This window comes from Pseudogymnoascus destructans (genome assembly GCF_001641265.1).
Source record: "Pseudogymnoascus destructans isolate 20631-21 unplaced genomic scaffold scaffold_4, whole genome shotgun sequence".
NCBI classification, from domain to species: domain Eukaryota; kingdom Fungi; phylum Ascomycota; class Leotiomycetes; order Thelebolales; family Thelebolaceae; genus Pseudogymnoascus; species Pseudogymnoascus destructans.
In genome coordinates, this window is record NW_020167523.1 from 1230475 (window position 1) to 1251121 (window position 20647).

At 52.6% G+C, this 20647-nt stretch overlaps 7 protein-coding genes across 7 annotated transcripts; 4 read left to right on the plus strand and 3 right to left on the minus strand.

Annotated features, from left to right (window-relative positions):
- Positions 1 to 3559: 3559 nt before the first annotated feature.
- On the plus strand, positions 3560 to 6898 carry LEU1 (3-isopropylmalate dehydratase). Its single transcript, XM_024465798.1, has 4 exons — positions 3560 to 4220; positions 4280 to 4311; positions 4367 to 4441; positions 4538 to 6898. Exons 1-4 carry the CDS (start codon positions 4121 to 4123, stop codon positions 6668 to 6670), a joined length of 2340 nt encoding a protein of 779 aa, XP_024326535.1. The 5' UTR covers positions 3560 to 4120; the 3' UTR covers positions 6671 to 6898.
- Positions 6899 to 6975: 77 nt separating this feature from the next.
- VC83_02130 (uncharacterized protein) lies at positions 6976 to 8193 on the minus strand. Its single transcript, XM_024465799.1, has one exon. The coding sequence runs from the start codon at positions 8179 to 8181 to the stop codon at positions 7003 to 7005; it is 1179 nt and encodes a 392-aa protein (XP_024326781.1). The 5' UTR covers positions 8182 to 8193; the 3' UTR covers positions 6976 to 7002.
- An 824-nt stretch (positions 8194 to 9017) lies between these two features.
- VMA7 (H(+)-transporting V1 sector ATPase subunit F) lies at positions 9018 to 9855 on the plus strand. Its single transcript, XM_024465800.1, has 4 exons — positions 9018 to 9116; positions 9191 to 9226; positions 9295 to 9432; positions 9638 to 9855. Exons 1-4 carry the CDS (start codon positions 9054 to 9056, stop codon positions 9776 to 9778), a joined length of 378 nt encoding a protein of 125 aa, XP_024326780.1. The 5' UTR covers positions 9018 to 9053; the 3' UTR covers positions 9779 to 9855.
- A 63-nt stretch (positions 9856 to 9918) lies between these two features.
- Positions 9919 to 11347, minus strand: NPC2 (sterol transporter). Its single transcript, XM_024465801.1, has 3 exons — positions 10968 to 11347; positions 10662 to 10878; positions 9919 to 10579 (listed from the first exon to the last, which is right to left on the minus strand). Exons 1-3 carry the CDS (start codon positions 11165 to 11167, stop codon positions 10469 to 10471), a joined length of 528 nt encoding a protein of 175 aa, XP_024326779.1. The 5' UTR covers positions 11168 to 11347; the 3' UTR covers positions 9919 to 10468.
- Positions 11348 to 12594: 1247 nt separating this feature from the next.
- On the plus strand, positions 12595 to 16713 carry VC83_02133 (uncharacterized protein). The gene has a single exon (XM_024465802.1). It carries the CDS (start codon positions 13277 to 13279, stop codon positions 16409 to 16411), a length of 3135 nt encoding a protein of 1044 aa, XP_024326778.1. The 5' UTR covers positions 12595 to 13276; the 3' UTR covers positions 16412 to 16713.
- Positions 16714 to 17110: 397 nt separating this feature from the next.
- On the minus strand, positions 17111 to 20445 carry ALG7 (tunicamycin resistance protein). The gene is made up of 2 exons (XM_024465803.1): positions 18169 to 20445; positions 17111 to 18120 (listed from the first exon to the last, which is right to left on the minus strand). The coding sequence occupies exons 1-2, from the start codon at positions 18583 to 18585 to the stop codon at positions 17158 to 17160; spliced, it is 1380 nt and encodes a 459-aa protein (XP_024326784.1). The 5' UTR covers positions 18586 to 20445; the 3' UTR covers positions 17111 to 17157.
- Positions 18894 to 20207, plus strand: SEH1 (epoxide hydrolase, soluble (sEH); the record flags this gene model as incomplete). The annotated part of the gene is made up of 2 exons (XM_024465804.1): positions 18894 to 19103; positions 19164 to 20207. 2 exons carry the CDS (start codon positions 18894 to 18896, stop codon positions 20205 to 20207), a joined length of 1254 nt encoding a protein of 417 aa, XP_024326783.1.
- Positions 20446 to 20647: the final 202 nt, after the last annotated feature.

A 20647-nucleotide genomic window follows, 5' to 3' on the forward strand; every position in this document is an offset into this window, starting at 1 on the left:
TATAGTTCACGATATATGCGCAGAGCATAATATTATTACCTATGCCTTCCCTTCGCATCTTACCCATATTGTACAGCCATTAGATGTTGGGGATTTTCCAGCCTTATAGCATTAGCACTGTGAAGCAGTCCTCCTGCAATATAGAACCTTAAGCTTGCTTATAAGAGATCTCTCTACGATACAAGAGCAGGCTTTTAAAGAGCTTACTATTATTCACACATTTGAAAAGGCAGGAGTATGGCCTATTAATTATCATAATGCACTCACAAAGCTATGGAAATACTCAAAACCAGCTCCTACTTTACCATCTATTATACCAGCCTCTTTTTAAGATTCTGAGGAGCACCTATAGCATTAGAAAGCTACGCTTCTAGTCCTACTTAGTAGCCCCTCTCAATAGCAGTATTGTTATAGCAGAACCCTGTGACCGCTAGTTACAAGGCTAGGCTGTAGTAACGTGACTCATTAGATGGATAGTTAGTTAGGATAGTTCAGACTATCCAACTATCTGAACTATCCACTAGGCATGATGGCACACTATCAGATGGATAGTTAGATAGGAGCATTGTGCTTAACTTAATATAGTATTCTTTACATACTATAACGTGTTACTTAGAAAGCCTTTGTATCTAATCCCCTACCTCCTCTGTTAAGTTAAACCTTACATAAGAAACCTCTGTGCATCCTATCATTTCAGAAGCAGTTGTAATGGTGGGTGCACCAGATGTGAGAATCTAGCCACCCAGGGGAAGGGATGATTTTACTAAGACAACACACTGTCTTAGGAAACAGAGCCAAATGGTCGTAGCTTAGACTATTCCACAACGCAGCAATCAGGTGTGTGATGTAGTGAAGTGGTTCAGACAAGTTGCAACAAATGTTGAGTCTGGGAACTCAGGGGTAAGTCAGAGGTTAACACCTCACTGACTTTTCAGAAACAAGGAGTAACAAGATGAATGCTTGGAAGCTTGGAAAAGACGTGGAAGTATGTGATAGTCGATTTACTGTATTGTCTGCTTGCCCTTTCTTAAGGAAAGGGCAATCCTATTTATGCCAAAGGAGTGTAGTTCTCTCATTTTCCAAGACTTTCCATGACTTACCAGGCTTGGTAACTGTAGTCAACGTAAGAGAATCCCATAGAACCATCTCTTAGGTTCGTAGCCTATAGGAAGTAAAAGGAGGTCCAAGGTCAGAGTACCCCTATAGACAAATTATGTCATAGACAAATTATGTCATAACTTAACCAATCTTGTGGGTAACTAAAGAGCGATGACATGTAATGAATCATAGAGGTTTGTAGGAGCTTTTAGAGCTATCGTTCATGCTCCTAGGCCTCTAGTTGGTAGAGATATGTCATGTGGTAGTATGAGTGATGTCATGTAATGAATCATAGAGGGTTGTAGAGATATGCTATGTGGTAATATCGGCCCAGTAACTAAGGAGCGATGACGTGTAATGAATCATAGATGGTTGTAGCAATCGTTGAGTAGTATTGCTCTTGTTGTTGGTGTGATAAGCCAAAATATGTATAGTGACTTGTAGGTTTGAGGAGGAGATTTCCAAGTTTGCTCTTGAGTTTGATAGCAAACTGAGTGCAACGAATGTCAGTATGACACCCTGTGTCCTTACAATGTGTCTTCTTCTATTCCTCAAAGCACTTAAGCAAGAAGTCCATAGTAGGAAGTACACACTCTAACGTATTAGTGCGCCCTTTGGAAGATATTATAGCATCTTCTAAAGATGTGTCTAATCTTCTAGCTGAAGCTTGTCTAATGTACTCTCTAGTTGGTAATGAAAGAATATATCAATTGCATTAGAAAGAGGTATTGCTAAGCTTATCATCTTATACCATGAGTTCTAACATGTAGAATTATCCTGAGAAAGGTGCTTGTTGCCAGAGAGACTAAGAAACTCTTGAATTCTCTAAGTACTCTGCTAAATATAAACACATTGCTATGCAACTTCCTAAGTGGCCCCTTTTTATGCCATAGCTTCGTTTCGTGCTATAAAGGGGTTGTGAAAATGTTGTTTGTGTTGTTGTAATCAGCTTGCATCTCATCATTTGTGTAGAAAAGAAAAGCTTGTGCAGCTAAATTAATGATATGACCATTATAGCAAAGGCAGTAATGAACTAGATTGTAATGTTGGGTGCACCAGATATGAGAATCTAGCCACCCAAGGAAGGGATGAATTTACTAAGACAACACACTGTCTTAGGAAACAGAGCCAAAGGGTTGTAGCTTAGACTATTCCACAACGCAGCAATCAGGTGTGTGATGTGGTGAAGTGGTTTAGACAAGTTGCAACAAATGTTGAGTCTGAGAACTCAGGGGTAAGTCAGAGGTTAGCACCTCACTGACTTTTCAAAAACAGAGAATAACAAGATGAATGCTTGGAAGCTTGGAAAAGACGTAGAAGTATGTGCTAGTCGATTTACTGTATTGCCTGCTTGCCCTTTCTTAAGGAAAGGGCAATCCTATTTATGCCAAAGGAGTGTAGTTCTCTCATTTTCCATGACTTTCCATGACTAACCAGGCTTGGTAAATGTATTAGAAATCAAGTGCGACCCACAACTAGCTTGCTAATCATGTAGTGAACGTAAGAGAATCCCATAGAACCATCTCTTGGGTTCCTAGCCTATAGGAAGTGAAAAGGAGGTCCAAGGTCAGAGTACCTATAGACAAATTATGTCATAACTTAACCAATCTTGTGGGTAACTAAGGAGCGATGACGTGTAATGAATCATAGAGGGTTGTAGAAGCTTCTAGAGCTATCGTTCATGTTCCTAGGCCTCTAGTTGGTAGAGATATGCCATGTGGTAGTATTGGCCCACCCCCTTAAGGAGGAGATTTTCTTAATAACTTGTTCAATGAGTGTCCAAATGATATGCCGTGATGTATGTAGCATAAACAGATGTAGTAGAAGAGTTTGCAGCAATCGTTGAGTAGTATTGCTTCTGTTGTTGGTGTGATAAGCCAAGATATGTATGGTGACTTGTAGGTTTGAGGAGGAGATTTCTAAGTTTGCTCTTGAGTTTGATAGCAAACTGAATGCAACGAATGTCAGTATGACATAGATCATATACAATTTGATATTCATTATAGAGAACTTAAAGATAATAGTTAGCTCTGTTCTAAGTAAATTAATTAGTATATACGTACAGTTTGCAAGTGCTACAAGCATTGTATCATTGCTTTCTACATTGTCTATCATAAAATAGCCCAACTTAGATGCAATACCATAGTCTCTTAAGGGCTTCTATGATATGAAGTGCTTGATTTACACCACTATGATCACCATCTACTTCCTTAAGCACTAAGTATAAGTGGCGCAAATCTCCATTCTCTGCAATATAGTGTCTAATGATGCTAATGATTGCAAGAGAATTTGGCGAAGTCTAGAGATCAACTGTTAAATGAACCTTAGATAGTGCTGACTGTAGTTATTACTTGATGTGATTCTTTTCATGCTAAAAGGTCCTGATAGTCCACTCCGGAATTGTTGAATGAGAAGATGGTAGCTAAGTATCTGCGTCTTTATTAATATATCGTAGAAGTGTCTAGAATTCCTCTTTCGAGTGATTGCAGGTCGGAGAATTGAGGCTTGTGAGCTACCTACAACATATTTTGTTACTGTACCTTCCGTTTGTACTCTAGTATCGTACGACTAGAATAGCTGACTAATCAGCCCTAACCGTAAACGAGCTCCATTTCCCTCTAGAGTCGCAAAAAGTCCCGTGCCATTTGACTATTTTACTACAAGACAAATACGACACTTCTGATTGGCCAATTCACCCCCCAAAAAGAGTCACAAGGGTACAACACTAACAACAACTACAACGCTAACCTCCGATCCCTCCGATCCCTTCTGTGTCTCCGATTATCGGCCACTTATCACCCTCTCCACTGCATTGGAACCAGAGCTCCAGCTAAAACCAAAACAATTATATCACTCCCCACCTCTCTCTCTCCTCTCTCCTGCTTACTTCTTTCTTCCTTCAACATCAAAAGAATATCTCATCCTGTTCCTGCTATATATCCTCAACTCAAGAAGCTGAAGTCTGCTTTGAGTCTGTCGTTCTCTGAGATATCTTTTTATCATCTTATAAATATACCCCACCATGCCTGTCGCCGAGGGTGCCCCGCGTACGCTGTACGATAAGGTCTTCCAGGACCACATTGTCGACGAGAGACTCGATGGCACAATCCTCCTCTACATTGGTAATTATATTATCTTGATATACCAAAAAAATGAATTGCATTCTGACTTTCTCTCCCAGACAGACATTTAGTCCACGAAGTCACCTCACCTGTACGATTTTGCCCCTAGCCTGGCATTTTTGCCACCTTTGCTAACTGGAATGCAGCAAGCTTTTGAGGGATTGGAGAAGGCTGGCAGGAAAGTCCGAAGGCCCGACTGCACTTTGGCCACAACCGATCACGTACGTTAAGCCGCCTCTACACACTCTTATCCATTCACGCACGCCGTAATCTTCAGCTTCAACCGGACCCAAAATGCTAACATACGCCCCTAACAGAATGTCCCAACCACCTCCCGCAAGAACCTCAAGAACATCGAGACCTTCGTCGAGGAGGAGGACTCGAGACTGCAATGCATGACGCTCGAGGAGAACGTCAAGAAATTCGGCATCACATACTTCGGCCTCGCCGATAAGCGCCAGGGCATCGTCCACATCATCGGTCCCGAGCAAGGCTTCACCCTCCCCGGCACCACCGTCGTCTGCGGCGACTCCCACACCTCCACACATGGCGCCTTCGGCGCCCTCGCCTTCGGCATCGGCACCTCAGAGGTCGAGCACGTCCTCGCCACCCAGACCATCATCACCAAGCGCTCCAAGAACATGAGGATACAAGTCAACGGCGAGCTCGCCCCCGGCGTGAGCTCCAAGGACGTCGTGTTGTACGCCATCGGCAAGGTCGGTACCGCCGGCGGAACCGGCGCCGTCATCGAGTTTTGCGGCTCCGTCATCCGCGGCCTCAGCATGGAGGCCCGCATGTCCATGTGCAACATGTCCATCGAGGCCGGCGCGCGCGCCGGCATGGTCGCCCCCGACGAGATCACCTTCGAGTACCTCAAGGGGCGCCCGCTCGCGCCGAAACCCGCAACGGACGAGTGGGACCAGGCAATCAAGTACTGGACCAGCCTCAAGACTGACGAGGGCGCCAAGTTCGACGTCGATGTCCAGATCGACGGCGCGGACATCGCACCCACGATCACATGGGGCACGAGCCCCGAGGACGTCGTCGCCATCACCGGCTCCATCCCCGACCCAGAGACCTTCGCCTCGGAGACCAAGAAGATCCAAGGCCGTCGCATGCTCGAGTACATGGGCCTCACCGCGGGCACTAAAATGGAAGACATCGAAGTCGACAAAGTCTTCATCGGCTCCTGCACCAACTCGCGCATCGAAGATCTCCGCGTCGCCGCCCAGGTCGTCAAGGGCCGCCGCGTCGCCCCAAACATCAAGCGCGCCATGGTCGTCCCCGGCTCGGGCCTCATCAAGGACCAAGCCGAGGCTGAGGGGCTCGATAAGATCTTCCTCGACGCAGGCTTCGAGTTCCGCGAGGCAGGGTGCAGTATGTGTCTCGGCATGAACCCAGACATCCTCTCCCCCCAAGAACGCTGCGCCTCGACCTCGAACCGCAACTTTGAAGGCCGCCAGGGCGCAGGAGGACGCACCCACCTCATGTCCCCCGCTATGGCCGCCGCGGCCGCAATCTCCGGCAAGCTAGCAGATGTCCGCAAGTACGCCCGCCCAGCCTCCCCCATCCCCCTCGACGCCCCTAAACTCGCCGCACACACCCCCGCGCCCTCGGCAGGGAAGGCGCACGTCGATGAGCGCGTCGAAACCGATGACGACGAGAAAGAGGCTATCGCGGACCAACCCCAGGATTCAGGGCCGCAGGTAAACACCACATCCCCCGGCTCCGCCGCTGAGGGGTTCCCGAAATTCACAACCCACCGCGGCATCGCTGCACCGATGGAGTTGGCGAATATCGACACCGATGCCATCATCCCTAAACAGTTCCTCAAGACGATCAAGCGCACCGGGCTCGGCAGCGCGTTGTTCTACGCGTGGCGCTACCTCTCTGCCGGTGTCGAGAATCCGGAGTTCGTGCTCAACAAACAGCCGTATCGGGATGCGAAGGTTTTGGTGGTTACGGGGGAGAACTTCGGGTGTGGATCCAGCAGAGAGCATGCGCCGTGGGCGTTGTTGGATTTCGGGATTAAATGCGTGATCGCGCCCTCCTTCGCAGATATCTTCTTCAACAACACCTTCAAGAACGGTATGCTCCCCATCGCCATCTCCAACCCCACCGACCTCGCTGCCATCGCCTCCGAGGCGCGCGCCGGTCGCGAGATCGAGGTCGATTTGCCCGGACAGGAAATCAAGAATGAGAAGGGCGAGAAGATCTGTTCTTTCGATGTGGAGGAGTTCAGGAAACATTGCTTGGTGGAGGGGTTGGATGATATAGGACTCACCATGATGATGGATGAGCGTATCTCGGCGTTTGAGAAGAAGATGACGGAGCAGACGCCATGGTTGGATGGGAGGGGGTATTTGAAGAGGGGGGGAAAGGTGGTGGGTGCTGTGAAGGTGCCGACTACGAATAGGGGGGAGGTGTTGAAGGAGCCTTTGGAGTGGTAGACTCCGTCAGAGGGCCCCGCCAGGTGGGCTTGTTGCTGAAGAGTGGGAAGAGGAGGAGATGGGGTGTTGCTTGTAGCTTGTTGCTAAGGATGGGAAAAGGGGGAGGCTCGAAGGGAATGGAAAGGCTCGAAAATTCGAGCATGTGCGCTTACTCGCGACTACGATACCGTTGTTTTGCTATGCAATGCATAGCTATCCACACATATCCACACTTTCCCTCGTGACACTGAACTTGTTGATTAATTACCCCCCCCCCCCTCCCCCTTCCTTATCCACCACTACCCCTCCCCCCCCGTTTTCGCATTCCCACCCACATAAACGTCACAACTCTACTAAACACCCCTCCGCCTAACCCTCTCCCTCTCCTCAGCAACCTCCCTCGCGGCCGCCCGCGCCCCATTCCTCGGCGCATCCTCCCTCGTGCGGGCGATATCATACATACTACTCGCTTTCTTGAGCGGGCTATGCGCATGACTATATACACCCAGACTCCCTCCATCCCCGCTGCTTCCGGCGGGGCGTCTCGCACCTACTTCTGAGACCCGACTCCTCCCCCGCGCCTCATCGCCCGAGCCGGAATTGGTCCTGCTGAGGCCGCTGGAAGTGGCTCTTGCGACGGCGCGGCGGAGTATTCCATCCTCTCCACCAGAACCCGTGGGGCCTTCAGAACCGATTCGTCCCCCCATACTGGCGCGGTACTGCGGCTTCCTCTGTTTCATACTTGGCGTACGTAGCGGCGTGCTTTCGTGGTGCTGAAATTGCGGTTGCTGCTGCTGCTGGAACTGCGGTTGTTGATACACCTGCTGCTGGGACGAGGTAGGTTGGGTCTGATACCCCATCTGCCCCACCGGCGTCATCGGCGTCTGCGGCGTCCCAAAGGGGGGGATCGAACGGGGGAGAGAATTGCGATTCGGTACCGCAGAGGGCGCGTGTGGGCTTATGTGCGCGGCGTAGTTGGGGTTGGGGTTTATCCTGAAGCCGCGGCGGAGGGTGGTTGTTGGGGCGTGTGTGGTGACCTCCTCTGCTGTGATAGAGATCGTTGATGCGTCGGGGTCGAATTCTGCTTCTTCCCCACCAGTTCCAGGGCCCGTACCCGTGGATATGGTGGTGGGAGGAGGAGAGGTAGAAGTCGAAATCTGTGTCCCCACATCTCGCACCACGGGGTGAAGAGTGGGATGCACGAATTTCGTATCATATTCATTCAACACCTCCTTCTGAATCACCCTCCCATCCCTCTCCTTCTGCTGAAACCCCCTCACCAACACCCCCATCTGCAGACTCAACAACCCCTGCAACACCAACGCCGTCACAACCGTAAGACTCGCCCTATCTCCCCCCCCTACCGGCAATAACATCCAATACACCACCGCGTGCCCCGGCGAAAATAAGGTATACACCTCCAGTGCCAACGGAAGAGGATCCCAGACCGCGATCTCCCATACGTCGATGGTGGGGTCGGGATGTGCGCGTGAGGAGGCGGGAGAGGGGAGGAGGTGGGCGAGGAGTCGCATGGGGGAGGAGGTGGGGGGGAGGAGACGCGGACGAGGGTTGCGGAGGGGGTGATGGGGGGGCGGAGAGAGGGGTTTCGAAGAGTCGGTAGTGCCGTTTGCGGAGGAAGGTGTAGGTTGCGTTTGTGAGGGTGAGGAGGGTTAGGAGGGTTGTGAGGATGCGTGCCTGATTGTGTTTTGTTAGCTTTTGATTCGTTCTTTTATCCATTTATTCACCCCCCCCCCCCTTCTTGCCTTCCTACCCATGACTTCGGCTTCGACCTCAACTCCAGTATAACGACCTAAAAACAAGAAGAACTCACCAACCACCCAACCCAATTCCCCCCACCTCCCCCATCCCCAAAAACATCATCCTCCCTCGTCCTCCCCCCCCCACTATTCGCCCTCGCAAGCAACAACGCGAAATTCAACCCCATCCCCAACGCCCTCCCAAAAGCTGCCGTATCCCATTCGCTCGTCTCCAGCTCCTCAGACACATAAAGTAAAAAGTCGAGAGGGTTGAGGTAGGCCTTTAGACGCTCGCCGAGGGGCTTGCGGCGCACGAGGCGCGGCATCTTTGGTGCGTGTGTGTGTGTGGTTGGGGGGTTAGTGGCGCATTGCCGTGTGAAGGAGTCGAGATGGTGAGGTGGCAAGTTGGGCGTTGTCGAGGGCGTGGCGATGGCGTGGTGGGACTGTTTACAAGTCCGGCGGTTGATGAGGTGAGTGAGGTATAGCTCGACTCCCTCGCTAGGGCGGGATAAGCCTGTCCATCCGCCACCGATAAGGCTAGCGCGGCGGCTGGGAACCACCGCCGCCGGCCAAGCTTGTATGTACACCACAGCTACGAGGTTGACTTGGAGCATCGCAACAGCGCTGTTGCATCAACAACTTGCAAAATGTCCGCCGCCGCTGCTGCTGCGCATAAAGATCGCGAGTTCCTCGCTGTTATTGGGGATGAGGTTTGTCCCCCCCCTCCCTTCCCCTCCCTGTGCCCCCGACACTCCCCTCGATGCCTTGCTAACACGGTCCGTAGGACTCAGTAACCGGCCTACTCCTCGCGGGTATCGGAGTATGTTTATCTACCCCCCGTCGACGAAAGTAGAAGAGAGTAATTTACTAATTGGCAAACCGCAATAGCACGTCACACCCGCACCGGACTCACAGAAAAACTTCCTCGTTGTGGATGCTAAGACTGAGACGGCGGATATTGAGGCTGCGTTTCAAAGGTTTACGACGGAGAGGAAGGATATTGGGATTTTGTTGATTAATCAGCATGTATGTTGCTCTCTTTCTTTTTAGTCGTGGTGTTTCTATTTTAAGCTTTTACGGACCTTGGGGTGGGAGGGGTGGAAGGGGATGCGATGAGATGTCATGGGATACGAGGGATATGATGGAGAGGAAGATGGTGACATGAATGCATGGGATGGGGCGATAGGAAGGTTTATAAGAGGATTGGGCTAATACCACTCACTGTCAACAGGTCGCCGAACGCATCCGCCACCGCGTCGACACCTACACAGCCGCCTTCCCCGCCGTCCTCGAGATCCCGAGTAAAGAGCACCCCTACGACCCCGAGAAGGACAGTGTGTTGAGGAGGGTGAGGAGGTTGTTTGGGGAGTAGATGGGTTCAGTATCTACCCCTCTGCCTCCCTACTATAAGGGAGGGTGGGGGTAGAAGTGATTGGGGGAAGGGGGAGGGGATAGAGGGGATAGAGGGGATAGAGGTGGATGGGGGAAGGGGAAAGGGATAGAAGGGGTAGAAGTGGATGGGCGGGGCATGGAGGGGCGTTTATTGCACTGTTATGAAGCAAGGAATGGACCATTTAAGCGTGCTCTGAGGGGTTACGAGTGGGTGTGCGTGTAGCTGCATCTGAAGAAAGGTGTGTGCATAGTATTTCGGCCTGAACTTGGTTATCAGAGCCAGTACCTGCATACCTGCCATAGATAGAATCACCACATTAATCCCATAAGGTCCCCGTATCTCGCTCAATCCAAGTCAAAACCGACACAGAGCCCAACACTCTACCACAGAACAACAGCCAAACATAAGTAGTCCATCATCTTAAAATGCCACTGTAATAAATCTCATGCCAAACGCTACCTATGCCAACAAACAACTCGCGCCGCAAACACCAAAACCCCTCAAGCCTGGGTTGATTGAATCGTACTCCGCAGAGTCTCTCTACCTGTCTGTCTGTTCTGTATCGTGTGAAATAAGTCCATCCATCATCGTCGTCGTCGTGTCGCCTATTGCCCGCCTGCGCCTTTCCCACGGGAGGGAGGAAGGGAGGGAGGGAGGGGCGGGGGATGTTTATACCAATTCAAAAGCGCCAAAGGCACCCTTGAACTGCACCGTAGCGGAGAGACAAGTAATCTTCCTATCATCCTCGGTAAAGACATCAGCCGTAACCGTGTATTTTCCCTATAACAATCACCACAATCATTAGCCTCATTCCCCTCTCCCCAACCACCACCAAATCCCCATCGGAAAGGACATGACATACTGGTGGAATCTGCGCCGGCAAATCAACCTCATTGGTAATCTTGGTCTCCCCGGCCTTGATGGGACACTCCATATCCACCTCCTTGATCTGCTCGCACAGATCGGCTGTCGTGCTGAGGAGCTTGATGAGGCCGTATTTGACTTGCAGGACGACGTAGGCGCCTTTGCTGATGTCTTCTTTGAAGGTGCCGATGGCTTCGATGGTTAGGGTTTTCCCGCTACATGAAGTCAGCTATCCATCCATGTATCTATCGATGGCAGAAGGTGAGAGGACGGAGATGAGACGCGACACGGAAGGAGGACTCACGCCAAAGGAGGATTCGGGTTCAAATTAACATGATCCAGCGTCAAGATATCATCCGCAAACTCCGCAGAGCAGTGCTCAAGCGGCGACAGACCGGGTATCTTCTTATCAGCCTCGTCGAGGAGGAGCGACTGCTTGTCGTTCCAGATCGCCAACACGGAAGCGCTGAGGAGCAGCGGTGCGAGGGCAACTAGGAACTTCATGGTTCCGGTTTCGCTGCTCTGCCTGTGGTGTTAGTATCGGGGTTGAGGGATTTGCGAAGGTGAAGTCGGGGAGTATTTCGACAGAGAAGAGGGATGTGAGTCGGGTGGTGGTTGAGCGGGTGATGGAGAGACAAGAGGAGGCGGGACTGGGAGTTGGGGGGGCGGTTCGGTGGTTGGGTCGTGTGGGAGAATGGGGGATTGTGATTGGTGGAGGGCGGGGATGGGGTGGGTGTAGAGGTACAACGGTGAGTTCGGGTGGGGGTTGGTGGGTGAGGTGGATGAGGGGGAGGTGGGTGGGAAATGACGTTGCGGGCTGTTGGGGGGGTGGCCCTAGAGTACCCATATCCTCCGTACTAACGTAGAACAGTGATATAGGCAGAAGGATACCTACCAGCGCCCTCGGCGCTACCACCACCCCTACCTACCACGCCCGCCCTAACTACCACCACCCCTACCTACCACCCCCTACCACCACCAAAACCTACCTACCACCCCCTACCACCACCCCTACCTACTGTAACCTACCACCACCAAAACCACTACCACTACCACCACCCCTACTGTAACCTACCACCACCAAAACAACCACTACCACCACCCCCTACCACCACCAAAATAATATCCAGACTACCGTCCAGACTACCACCAAAACCACTACCACCACCCCTACCTACTGTAACCTACCACCACCAAAACCACTACTACCACCACCCCTACCTACTGTAACCTACCACCACTAAAACCACTACCACCACCCCCTACCACCACCAAAATACCATCCAGACTACCGTCCAGACTACTCGACTAACGTACAACTGCGTAGGCAGAAGAATACTACGGCGACCTAAACGAACCACCTGCACCCACTCACAAGACTCCCACTACTGCATCAGACTAGTGCCGTACTTGTACTAGCCTACTCCAGTATAGCCACTATCCGCACTAACCGGATCAGGCAAATCAAGCTTGTCGACCCAATCGCAGGCGATACCGAGAGATGCGCTTTTCAGCCTTTTCGCTTCCCCTCCACATCGTCCATAGCTAACCTACATATACCTAGACTGCGACAAAGTACATGGCATCGCTACCCAACCACCATACTAATATCTTGTATCCTGGTACTTCTATCCAGACTACGGTAGGTGGCTGTGCTGCTAAACTGGGTACTGTCTACCTCCCATCTACCCTAGAGACCACTAAACTCCACTAAATCTCACAGTCTGTTTAGTGGTCTTGGCCCCTTTTTACTCCCTGTTTATCCTTGTACTCTGTACTTGTGCTCAGTACTTTCTACTCTCCAACACCCTGTTCTGTCTCTCTCTTCCCTCTCTCTCCTCCCTCTCTCTCCTCCCTCTCTCTCCTCCTCCTTCTCTCCTCCTCGTCCTCGTCCTCGTCCTCGTCCTCCTCGTCTCACACTCTCCTCCCTCCCTCTTCCTCTTCCTCTCTTCCATCCCCCCCCCCCCCCCAAACTCCTCCACCAATCTTCACCTTCACATTCCTTCTACACCTCCACACGCTACAATCACCATCATCGACTTCTCTCTAACGGCCGCATCCTTTTCGTACTTGCCATTGCGCTTCATCCACGTTCAACGAAACCATCATCCATCATCCTCTTCAAACCAACCCGCCACCCCCAAACATCGAAACGCCTTCGTCGCGAAAAAAAAAAAAGAACGACACAACCCCGTCGACTCTTCTGCGCCACCACTTCCTTTCCAGCCGTCGACGATACCATTCTTTTCAATGATAGTCTGCACGTCTGCATAATACCCTTCAGACGTGTCGTCTGTCAACAAATAAGTGGATTGTGCACACTTGCGGTCGTCCTCTTCGCCGCTCGTTTCTTAGTCGAGTCCACTCCTCACCGAAGGACACGACGCGAGACGACCAGAGCGCTCGACGCTCTGTCCACAAACATCTCCAGCGGTTGACAGAGATCTCGTATACCGATTGTCGATACCTATACTACATTGCGACACGGGTCTCGATCTCTTGCGAGTTCACCTCAGCTGCGCTCGTCGTCATGCGACTCAGACTAAAGCATAAGTGAACCCACATCTTGACCCTTTCCTGTAGCTGGAGCCACCTCGAGGCTTCTGCTAGATTATGACAGAAAGGACCTTCTCCATACCACCGCCGATCGCGCAGAGTCAGCCCGCTTCGCAGTCTCCCGTCACGGCCAACCATCGAACCGCGCCCGGCGCCGCCACCGACTCTGTTGACGAGGAGCCATACACCATCAAGTGCATATGCGACTACTCGGACGACGACGGCAACACCATCTACTGCGAGCGATGCGATACGTGGCAACACATCGAATGCTTCTACCCTGGTAACGTCGAGGAGGCCTCACGCGATGACTTCAGCCACTTCTGCGCCGACTGTGACCCACGGCCCTTGGACCGCAGGAAGGCGCACGAGCGGCAGCGCGAGCAGCGACAGGGCAAGCTGCGACAGGACGACGTCGACAAGAAGACCAAACGCCCTCCCTCAAAGAGCCACAAGAAGAAGCCGAAGCCATCTGACGTCGTGACCAATGGTATTCGCGACCACGATCCGCATCATGGCGCGAAGGCCGGCAGCCCGCATGATCACACCTCGCATGCGAAAAAGCCGAAACCCCATCAACGATCACAACAATCCATCAGCGCGGCCAAGCGAAGCCCGTCGAACCACTCACGCAATCACTCCCACGCACACCCTCTAAGTCCGGCCACAACACCACCCGACTTACCACAAGACTTCATAATACACACGTACTCCAAGCAGTTCCAGGACCTCTGCGGGAATGATCCTGGGCCGCAAGATCTCCAGGCGAACTCGTTCGCGAGCTTAGCCGTCACCGATTCCATGTCGAATTGGCTTCGCGATCCCCAGAAGCTCCAGGAGGATGTTGGCGTCGAGAATTCCCAAGACGTGTTCCGCACAATAAAACCCGAAGTCGACTTTGACAACTACCCAAGGCCGAAATTGCAGGTCAATTCCAAAACAATCTCCACGAAACCCGAGTTACAATTGCGCTATCTGACCGTCTCGGAGACTCTCCGACAGAAGGAGACGATTATCGGTGAATTGAAAGGGCTTGTCGGATTCCAAAGCACCTTCGTCGAGCTGGAGGGGGAGACGTATACTAAGCTCTGCCATCCACCGCCATTCGTCTTCTTCCACCCTCACCTCCCGCTATACATTGACACGAGAAAGGAGGGAACACAGTGTCGATACGTGCGACGAAGTTGCCGCCCAAACTCGATATTGGAAACCTACATCACCAATGGATCCGAATACCATTTCTGCTTCCAGACCGAACAACCACTGGCTGCCAATGCCCAGATAACACTAGGATGGGATTTCAAATTTAGGAACGGCAAGCGTTTCGTTCACCTTCTAGGAATCGAAGACGACAACGGCACCGAGCCAGAAATTACAGAGCAGGAGTACGACGAGCTGAGCGACCTAATAACTAGCGTCCTCTCGGATTACGGCGGCTGTGCTTGTGATGCAGATAACGATTGCGCCTTTGTTCGTTTCCATCGCAACTTCCGAAGCAAGCTGCAGCAGGTGCAAACACTACCTGCGAAACCCAAGAAGCAACGGAGGCCAAAGCAACACGTCTCTCCCATAAGCACTGGCCATGCCACAAACAGCCGTGATGCGAGTGAAGGCAGGCAAGAGGTCTATGATGCGGAAGACGACAGCCGCTCCGCGTCTGGTTCGATTAAACCACGTAGCCGCGACATGACGCCGTTAACCGCTGGGCTGGATGCAAACGGGACTGAGCTTGTTTCGGATCGTGATAAGAGGAAGCTTGCCGATATCGAGAAAACCTTTGAGCAGATGGATAAGCAACCGCCTAGGAAAAAGAAGCGCGGCTCTGATGGGCCGATACTTCCGACACCATCGAATGGGCATCCACCTAATCAACGAACAAAGCACAAATCTGTCTCGCGTACGAATACGTCCATATCCACTTCTATGCAGGCGAATGGAACCACCCAGTTCCAGAAGGATAAGAACAGACACTCTCGACATGCTTCGGAATCTCCAACTACTGACGTATCGCCAAAGACGATGGGAGCAGCGTCATCGAAACCCACGTCGCGATATGGGTCCGTGCCAGCTCGATCGCGGCAGCTGTCACCTGTACGGAAGTCTAATTATGTCGATGCGGACACCCAGACAGATCCGGAACCGGATGCATGGTACACCCAAACGCCAAAGCCAAAGAAGAAGTTTGTCCCGCTTAGCAGACGCTTAGTAGAGAACCAACGGAAGTCTTTCGCAGTACAAGAATCCCGAATCGCATCTCTAATGTCGCAAATGGAAATGTCGTCGCGGATGGAAGGCGTCGAGTCAACAGCGGGCAGCCACCCCCCGAGCCCGGAAGCGAAAACCGCGCCAAAGCCGGAGGATACCCTGCTGCCGAATGACGTCGCCGTCGGCTCAGTGGAGCCCCCCGGCCCAGAAGACGGCAAGTCCGTCGCTGAGCATGCCGAGGGGGCGGCCGATGTGCCGATGCCAGACGCGCCTTCCGCCTCCCCGGAAGCGGCAAAGGCACCTCCGCCGACATTGCCAGGGGTGCTCCACCCGCCGCCACCCGCAACCGCCAGTATCCCGCCCGACCTAAAATCCCCGGATCTGAAAATCCAGATGCCTACCTCCGCAACACCCTCCTCCGCTGCTGCTGCCGTCGCGAGCCCATCGACTGTGGGTACGCCGTTCCCGCATTATTTTCCCGCAGGATCGATAGCGCAGTCGCCTATGGGGACGAATTACCCGTCTACCTTTTCCCCGTCTGTGCTCAGTAGCGTGGGGCAGCATCCGCCGCCGATTAAGAAGAAACTTAGTCTTAGCGCGTATAACGCTATGCGGAAGAAGCTGCCTGAGGCGTCGAAATCTGAGCCGCCGAAACCCGAAGCGTCAAAGGCCGAACCAGCACAAACCAAGCCTGCACAAGCTGAGCCGCCGAAAGCCGAGCCGGTGGAGCAGGAGTCGAAGAGTCTTCCTCCTCCGCCGCCGACGGTGACAAAGGATGCGTCGCCGGCGCAGGCGGGGGAGGGTGAGCAGAAGGGGGTGTCCGAGGCGCCAGTTCCTGTTCCTACTCCTACTCCTGCTCCTGCAGCTAACGCAAAGGCTAGCGAGCCGCAAGTTTTGGAACCTGCCAAGGGCACCACGACGGATGATAAGGCGCTGAGCAACGGCAATACCACCAGCGGCAATGACAACGCGGTGGCGGCTGTGTAATAACAATAACAAATGGGAATATTAAAGTTCATTTTATTTCTTTATGATAATTGCTAGGGAAACTCCTGCGAGGGTTGTTACTTTTTATTACTCTTTTTTTACCTCTGCGCTCCCGCTCTTGTGCGAGTTCATGTTTCTGTGTGACTTATACACACGTGTTTGGCAATGGCAAAAATCGTTGGGGGGGGAGTTCTTTCTGCTATTCTACCTTTTTTTACTTAACCCCCCTTTTATCTGAGGTGGGGGGAGGGTCTTCGATTTTTTTATGGCGTTACTTTCGGGGGTTTGGGATGGGATGGGAAACTTCCGGGGTGATTGGCGGGGGGTATGAGATGAGGTGTGTGATGGGATAGGGGATTGGGTGCGCGGATGGGGGGTACAGGGACCTCGTTGTATGTTACATAGGCTAGGCTGCCGGCTGGGATGTCGGCAAGCTGGCTTGCTGGTGTGGAAAGGTTGAATAAGAGCCTTGTTAATTTATGCTGGTCTGATGGGTGTTGTGATTGTGACAATATGAAGTGAGATGATGGGAGGGAAGTGAGAGTGGTACAGTATGTGTAAATTGGCGGTGGCCTGGAATGGGTATAATACTACAGACACTGATACTGGGAAAGCGTCAAGCTATACATATACATCCCCTCCCCATCTCCTGGGAGAACTCTAAAAATCTACAACCCCCCATCTTCCCCCCATCTTCCCCCCCTCTTACCCATTTCTATAACATACACCCCCCCCCCCTTCCTTTTCTACAAATTATCCGCCGTAAAAATCAACAACGCCGCCTTATGCCTCACAAACAACCCCGCCAACCCAACCAGCACCTGCATACACACAATCTCATTCAACAACCTATCCTCCCTCAACGGACCCCTCCACACGAGCCAGAGGTTGAGGATCGTCATGTTGGTTGTTTCTGTCACCTTCCCGTCTTCGTCGCGGGTGACTCCCAGGCATCCTACACGTTCCAACACCGAAATCAGGAGGGATTGCAACTGGTTAGGTTCCCGCGTCCACAGCGTCACCGACGGTTCAAGCAGTCCTGAACGCGCATTGAACCGCGGAAGTCGATGTCGTGGACACGCGATAAGCCTAAACAGCTGGGGCGCCGAGTACACGAAATTTGCAATCTGCGGCAGCAGCAACAACAACAGCGTCTTCGAGAAATGCCCCAAGATCGCACAGGCAGCAAACACCGTCCCAGCGAAATAACAGTACGTATCCCCCACGAACACCTTAGCGGGGAACCTATTCTGCGTCCACAGCGCTAGCGACACGCCGATGAAGGGGAGGAGGAGGTAGAGCGACAGTAAATGCGAGTCCGTCGCTGGATGCAGTGGCGGGGACGGCGGGAGGAGGTAGAGTATATCGTTCAAGGCGAGGAGGAAGGCGATGACGAGGGATTGGGAAACTTCAATCCCGTTTATCCCAGCGAGGATGTTAATGCTGTTTGGCGCGAAGATGGCGATCGCGGCCATGTAGAGGTAGTACGCCCATCCTAGATTGAGGAGGTCGCCGAGGTAGGGGCGGAGAGGGGTGGGGACGACGACGTGGGTTACCCCGAAATCGACGAAGTAGACGATGAGGATGGGGATGGAGGCGAAGGCGGGGATGAAGAATTTGTGGCGCCAGCGGATGTCGAAGAGGTCGTCACCGATGCCGAGGATGACGACGGATTGGAGGGAGAGGATTGCGGAGAGGTAGGATGCGAGCTGGGGGAGGGGTTAGCGGGGTTGTGCAAAATAGGGGGAGGGGCGCACCTTGTTATGAGGGAATCGGTGAAGGAATCTCCCCGTATCAATATTCACAACCTCCACCACCACATCCCTATTCCCCCCCCCCGACGTCGCCGCCACGATATCCTTATAAAACGGGAACGGGATAAACACAATCGCAACCAGCAGATACACCACCGCGCACACCGCGCCCATCGTCTCCGGGATCTCCTTCTTGTTTACTTTACTCAGATCCTTCCCCTTCAAGCCCGCTTTCATGAAGGTTGGCCCGAGCCACCGGATCATGGCGTAGGTGGCGCTGAAGGCCATCCCGCTGAAGGCGAGGGAGGCGATGAGCGGCTCGCCATCGCCGTGGAAGGTGTTGGCGACGATGGCGATGGAGGCGAGGAAGAGGGAGAGGAGGGAGAGTTGTTCGGGGAGGGAGAGGGTTGAGGGTGTCATTGCTGCTGGCTAGTGGCGCATTGTATGCTGCAGCAGACAGGTGATGCGACTCTCTTCTTTTGCTCTGCCGTCGATTGGGATATGCGATGTGATAATGTCCCAGCTTATTTCGCCGACGACGTGGCTTTCTCAGCCTCGTCGCGTGGACGCGGCCGGATTGGACCCATCGTTCAGCCTCGCGCGCTATCGGCAGACTTGAGCCTCCACTAAGTTACGACACCCACTCACGTCACGCGAGTGGCGTAACCTTATTGCGCAACTCACTCCGCGCCCCGGCGCACCCAGGCGCAAATGAAGCAGCAGCAGCGATGGAGGAAGATTTATTCGGCGAGTCTACGGGCTTCTCGATACAGCAGCACGGACACAAGGATATGGTTGAGGCGTCGGCATTTAACAGCTACGGCACGCGGTTTGCCCTGGGCTCGGCGGATGGGAAGATCAAGGTGTTTGATCGGCTGAGGAATGGGGGTTGGGGACTGTGTGATACGTGGGCGGCGCATAATGCGGAGGTTTTGGAGGTGAGTAAATGCATGCATGCTGGGAGATGGGGAGGTGACTGATGGTGATGTGATGTGTAGTTGCATTGGCTGCCGCCGACTATACATCCGAATATGCTGGGGTCGATATCGACGGATGGGAAGTTCAGGCTCTGGGCGGAGGATCCTACCATCCCCCCTCTTAATGGGAGGCGATTCAACTCAAAGGCAAATCGCCCAATCTACGAATTGCGATCTGCGTCGAGAGCGCCATTCCTCTCTTTCGATATCAAACACAACCCGGAGCTACGCCATACATTCCTAGCATTGCTCGATCGCGACGCCCTGTTGACAGTCTACGAGAATGACGAGCCTGAAAATATGACTAGTTGGACACAGATCGATCAATTCCTCGTCTGCAAAAAGCCCTCCAGAGGCGAAGAGGTGGCATTCAAAGTCTCCTTCGACCCCAATCTCGAGCCGTCATACAATGCCATCCGCGAGGGTGTTCCGCGGGACTCCTTATCGCTTATTGTCGCTGGTATGAACACAGCCAGGATCTGGCGCACGAAGATGATCTCCCATGATGTGAGCTTGGGGTCAGGCAGCAGCAGGGAGTTTTATCGCGCAGCGGACTTGCCGGATCATAAGAGCTTGGTGAGGGATGTTGCTTGGGCGGCTGGCAGTATCAGGGGCTATGATATTTGCGCCACTGTGTGTAAGGACGGGATAGTACGGGTGTTTGAGGTGCGGACACCGCCGAAGGATGGACAAGAGGCGACAGATGCGCCGTACGGGGCCTATCCTTCTAATAAGGGAGGTAATCCTTCACGGATGAGTGATGAGCTGAAGAATGGTCCATCGGGTATCGGTGCTGGCCTGGCTACTGTGAGGTCTGGTCCTGGTGGCAATAGGCAGTCTGGGGGAGTATCTCTGGCTGGTCAAGTTCCGCATGTGGTGAAGGAAATGACGAAACTCGACGGCCACCATGGCCCTGTCTGGCGCTGTCAATTTGACGATGATGGCCAGATGCTGGGGACGACTGGCGATGATGGAAAACTCCTCTTATGGAGAAGACAGCCAAACGGACAATGGTGTCTTAACGGAGAGCTTGCCATGAAGAGGGAGCATAGGCCCATTGCTTAATATCGGCGATAGGCCGTGGTTTAAGGGACTATACTATACCCGGCAGCCTTTGTCTGGGATGAGTGCCATATTCTGCAATGTTACGGGGGGCGTTGGAGCGGAGTTTGGGGATCTGGTTACATCGGGGAGCCATAGGGCTATAGGTTAGAAAGATGATTCGTTATAACCCGTTGATAGAAATCCTGTGTTGACAGTAGGTTTGTGGCAATATCCTTATGACACTCAAAGTGAAAACACCCATCATTCATATCCAAGCCAAAGATCAATTTCGAGGCGTTAAAGTATAAACATTAACGTGAAAATAAATGAATGTAACTGTAATGCCCAGCAAACTAACGACGCAGAATCCCGCATGCGAACATTTCGGTAGGTAGTGAGGGGCTGCGCTATGCCCGCAAGGCTCCCAAATCCCAGCAACCACCGCTTGCTGCCGTTCCTTC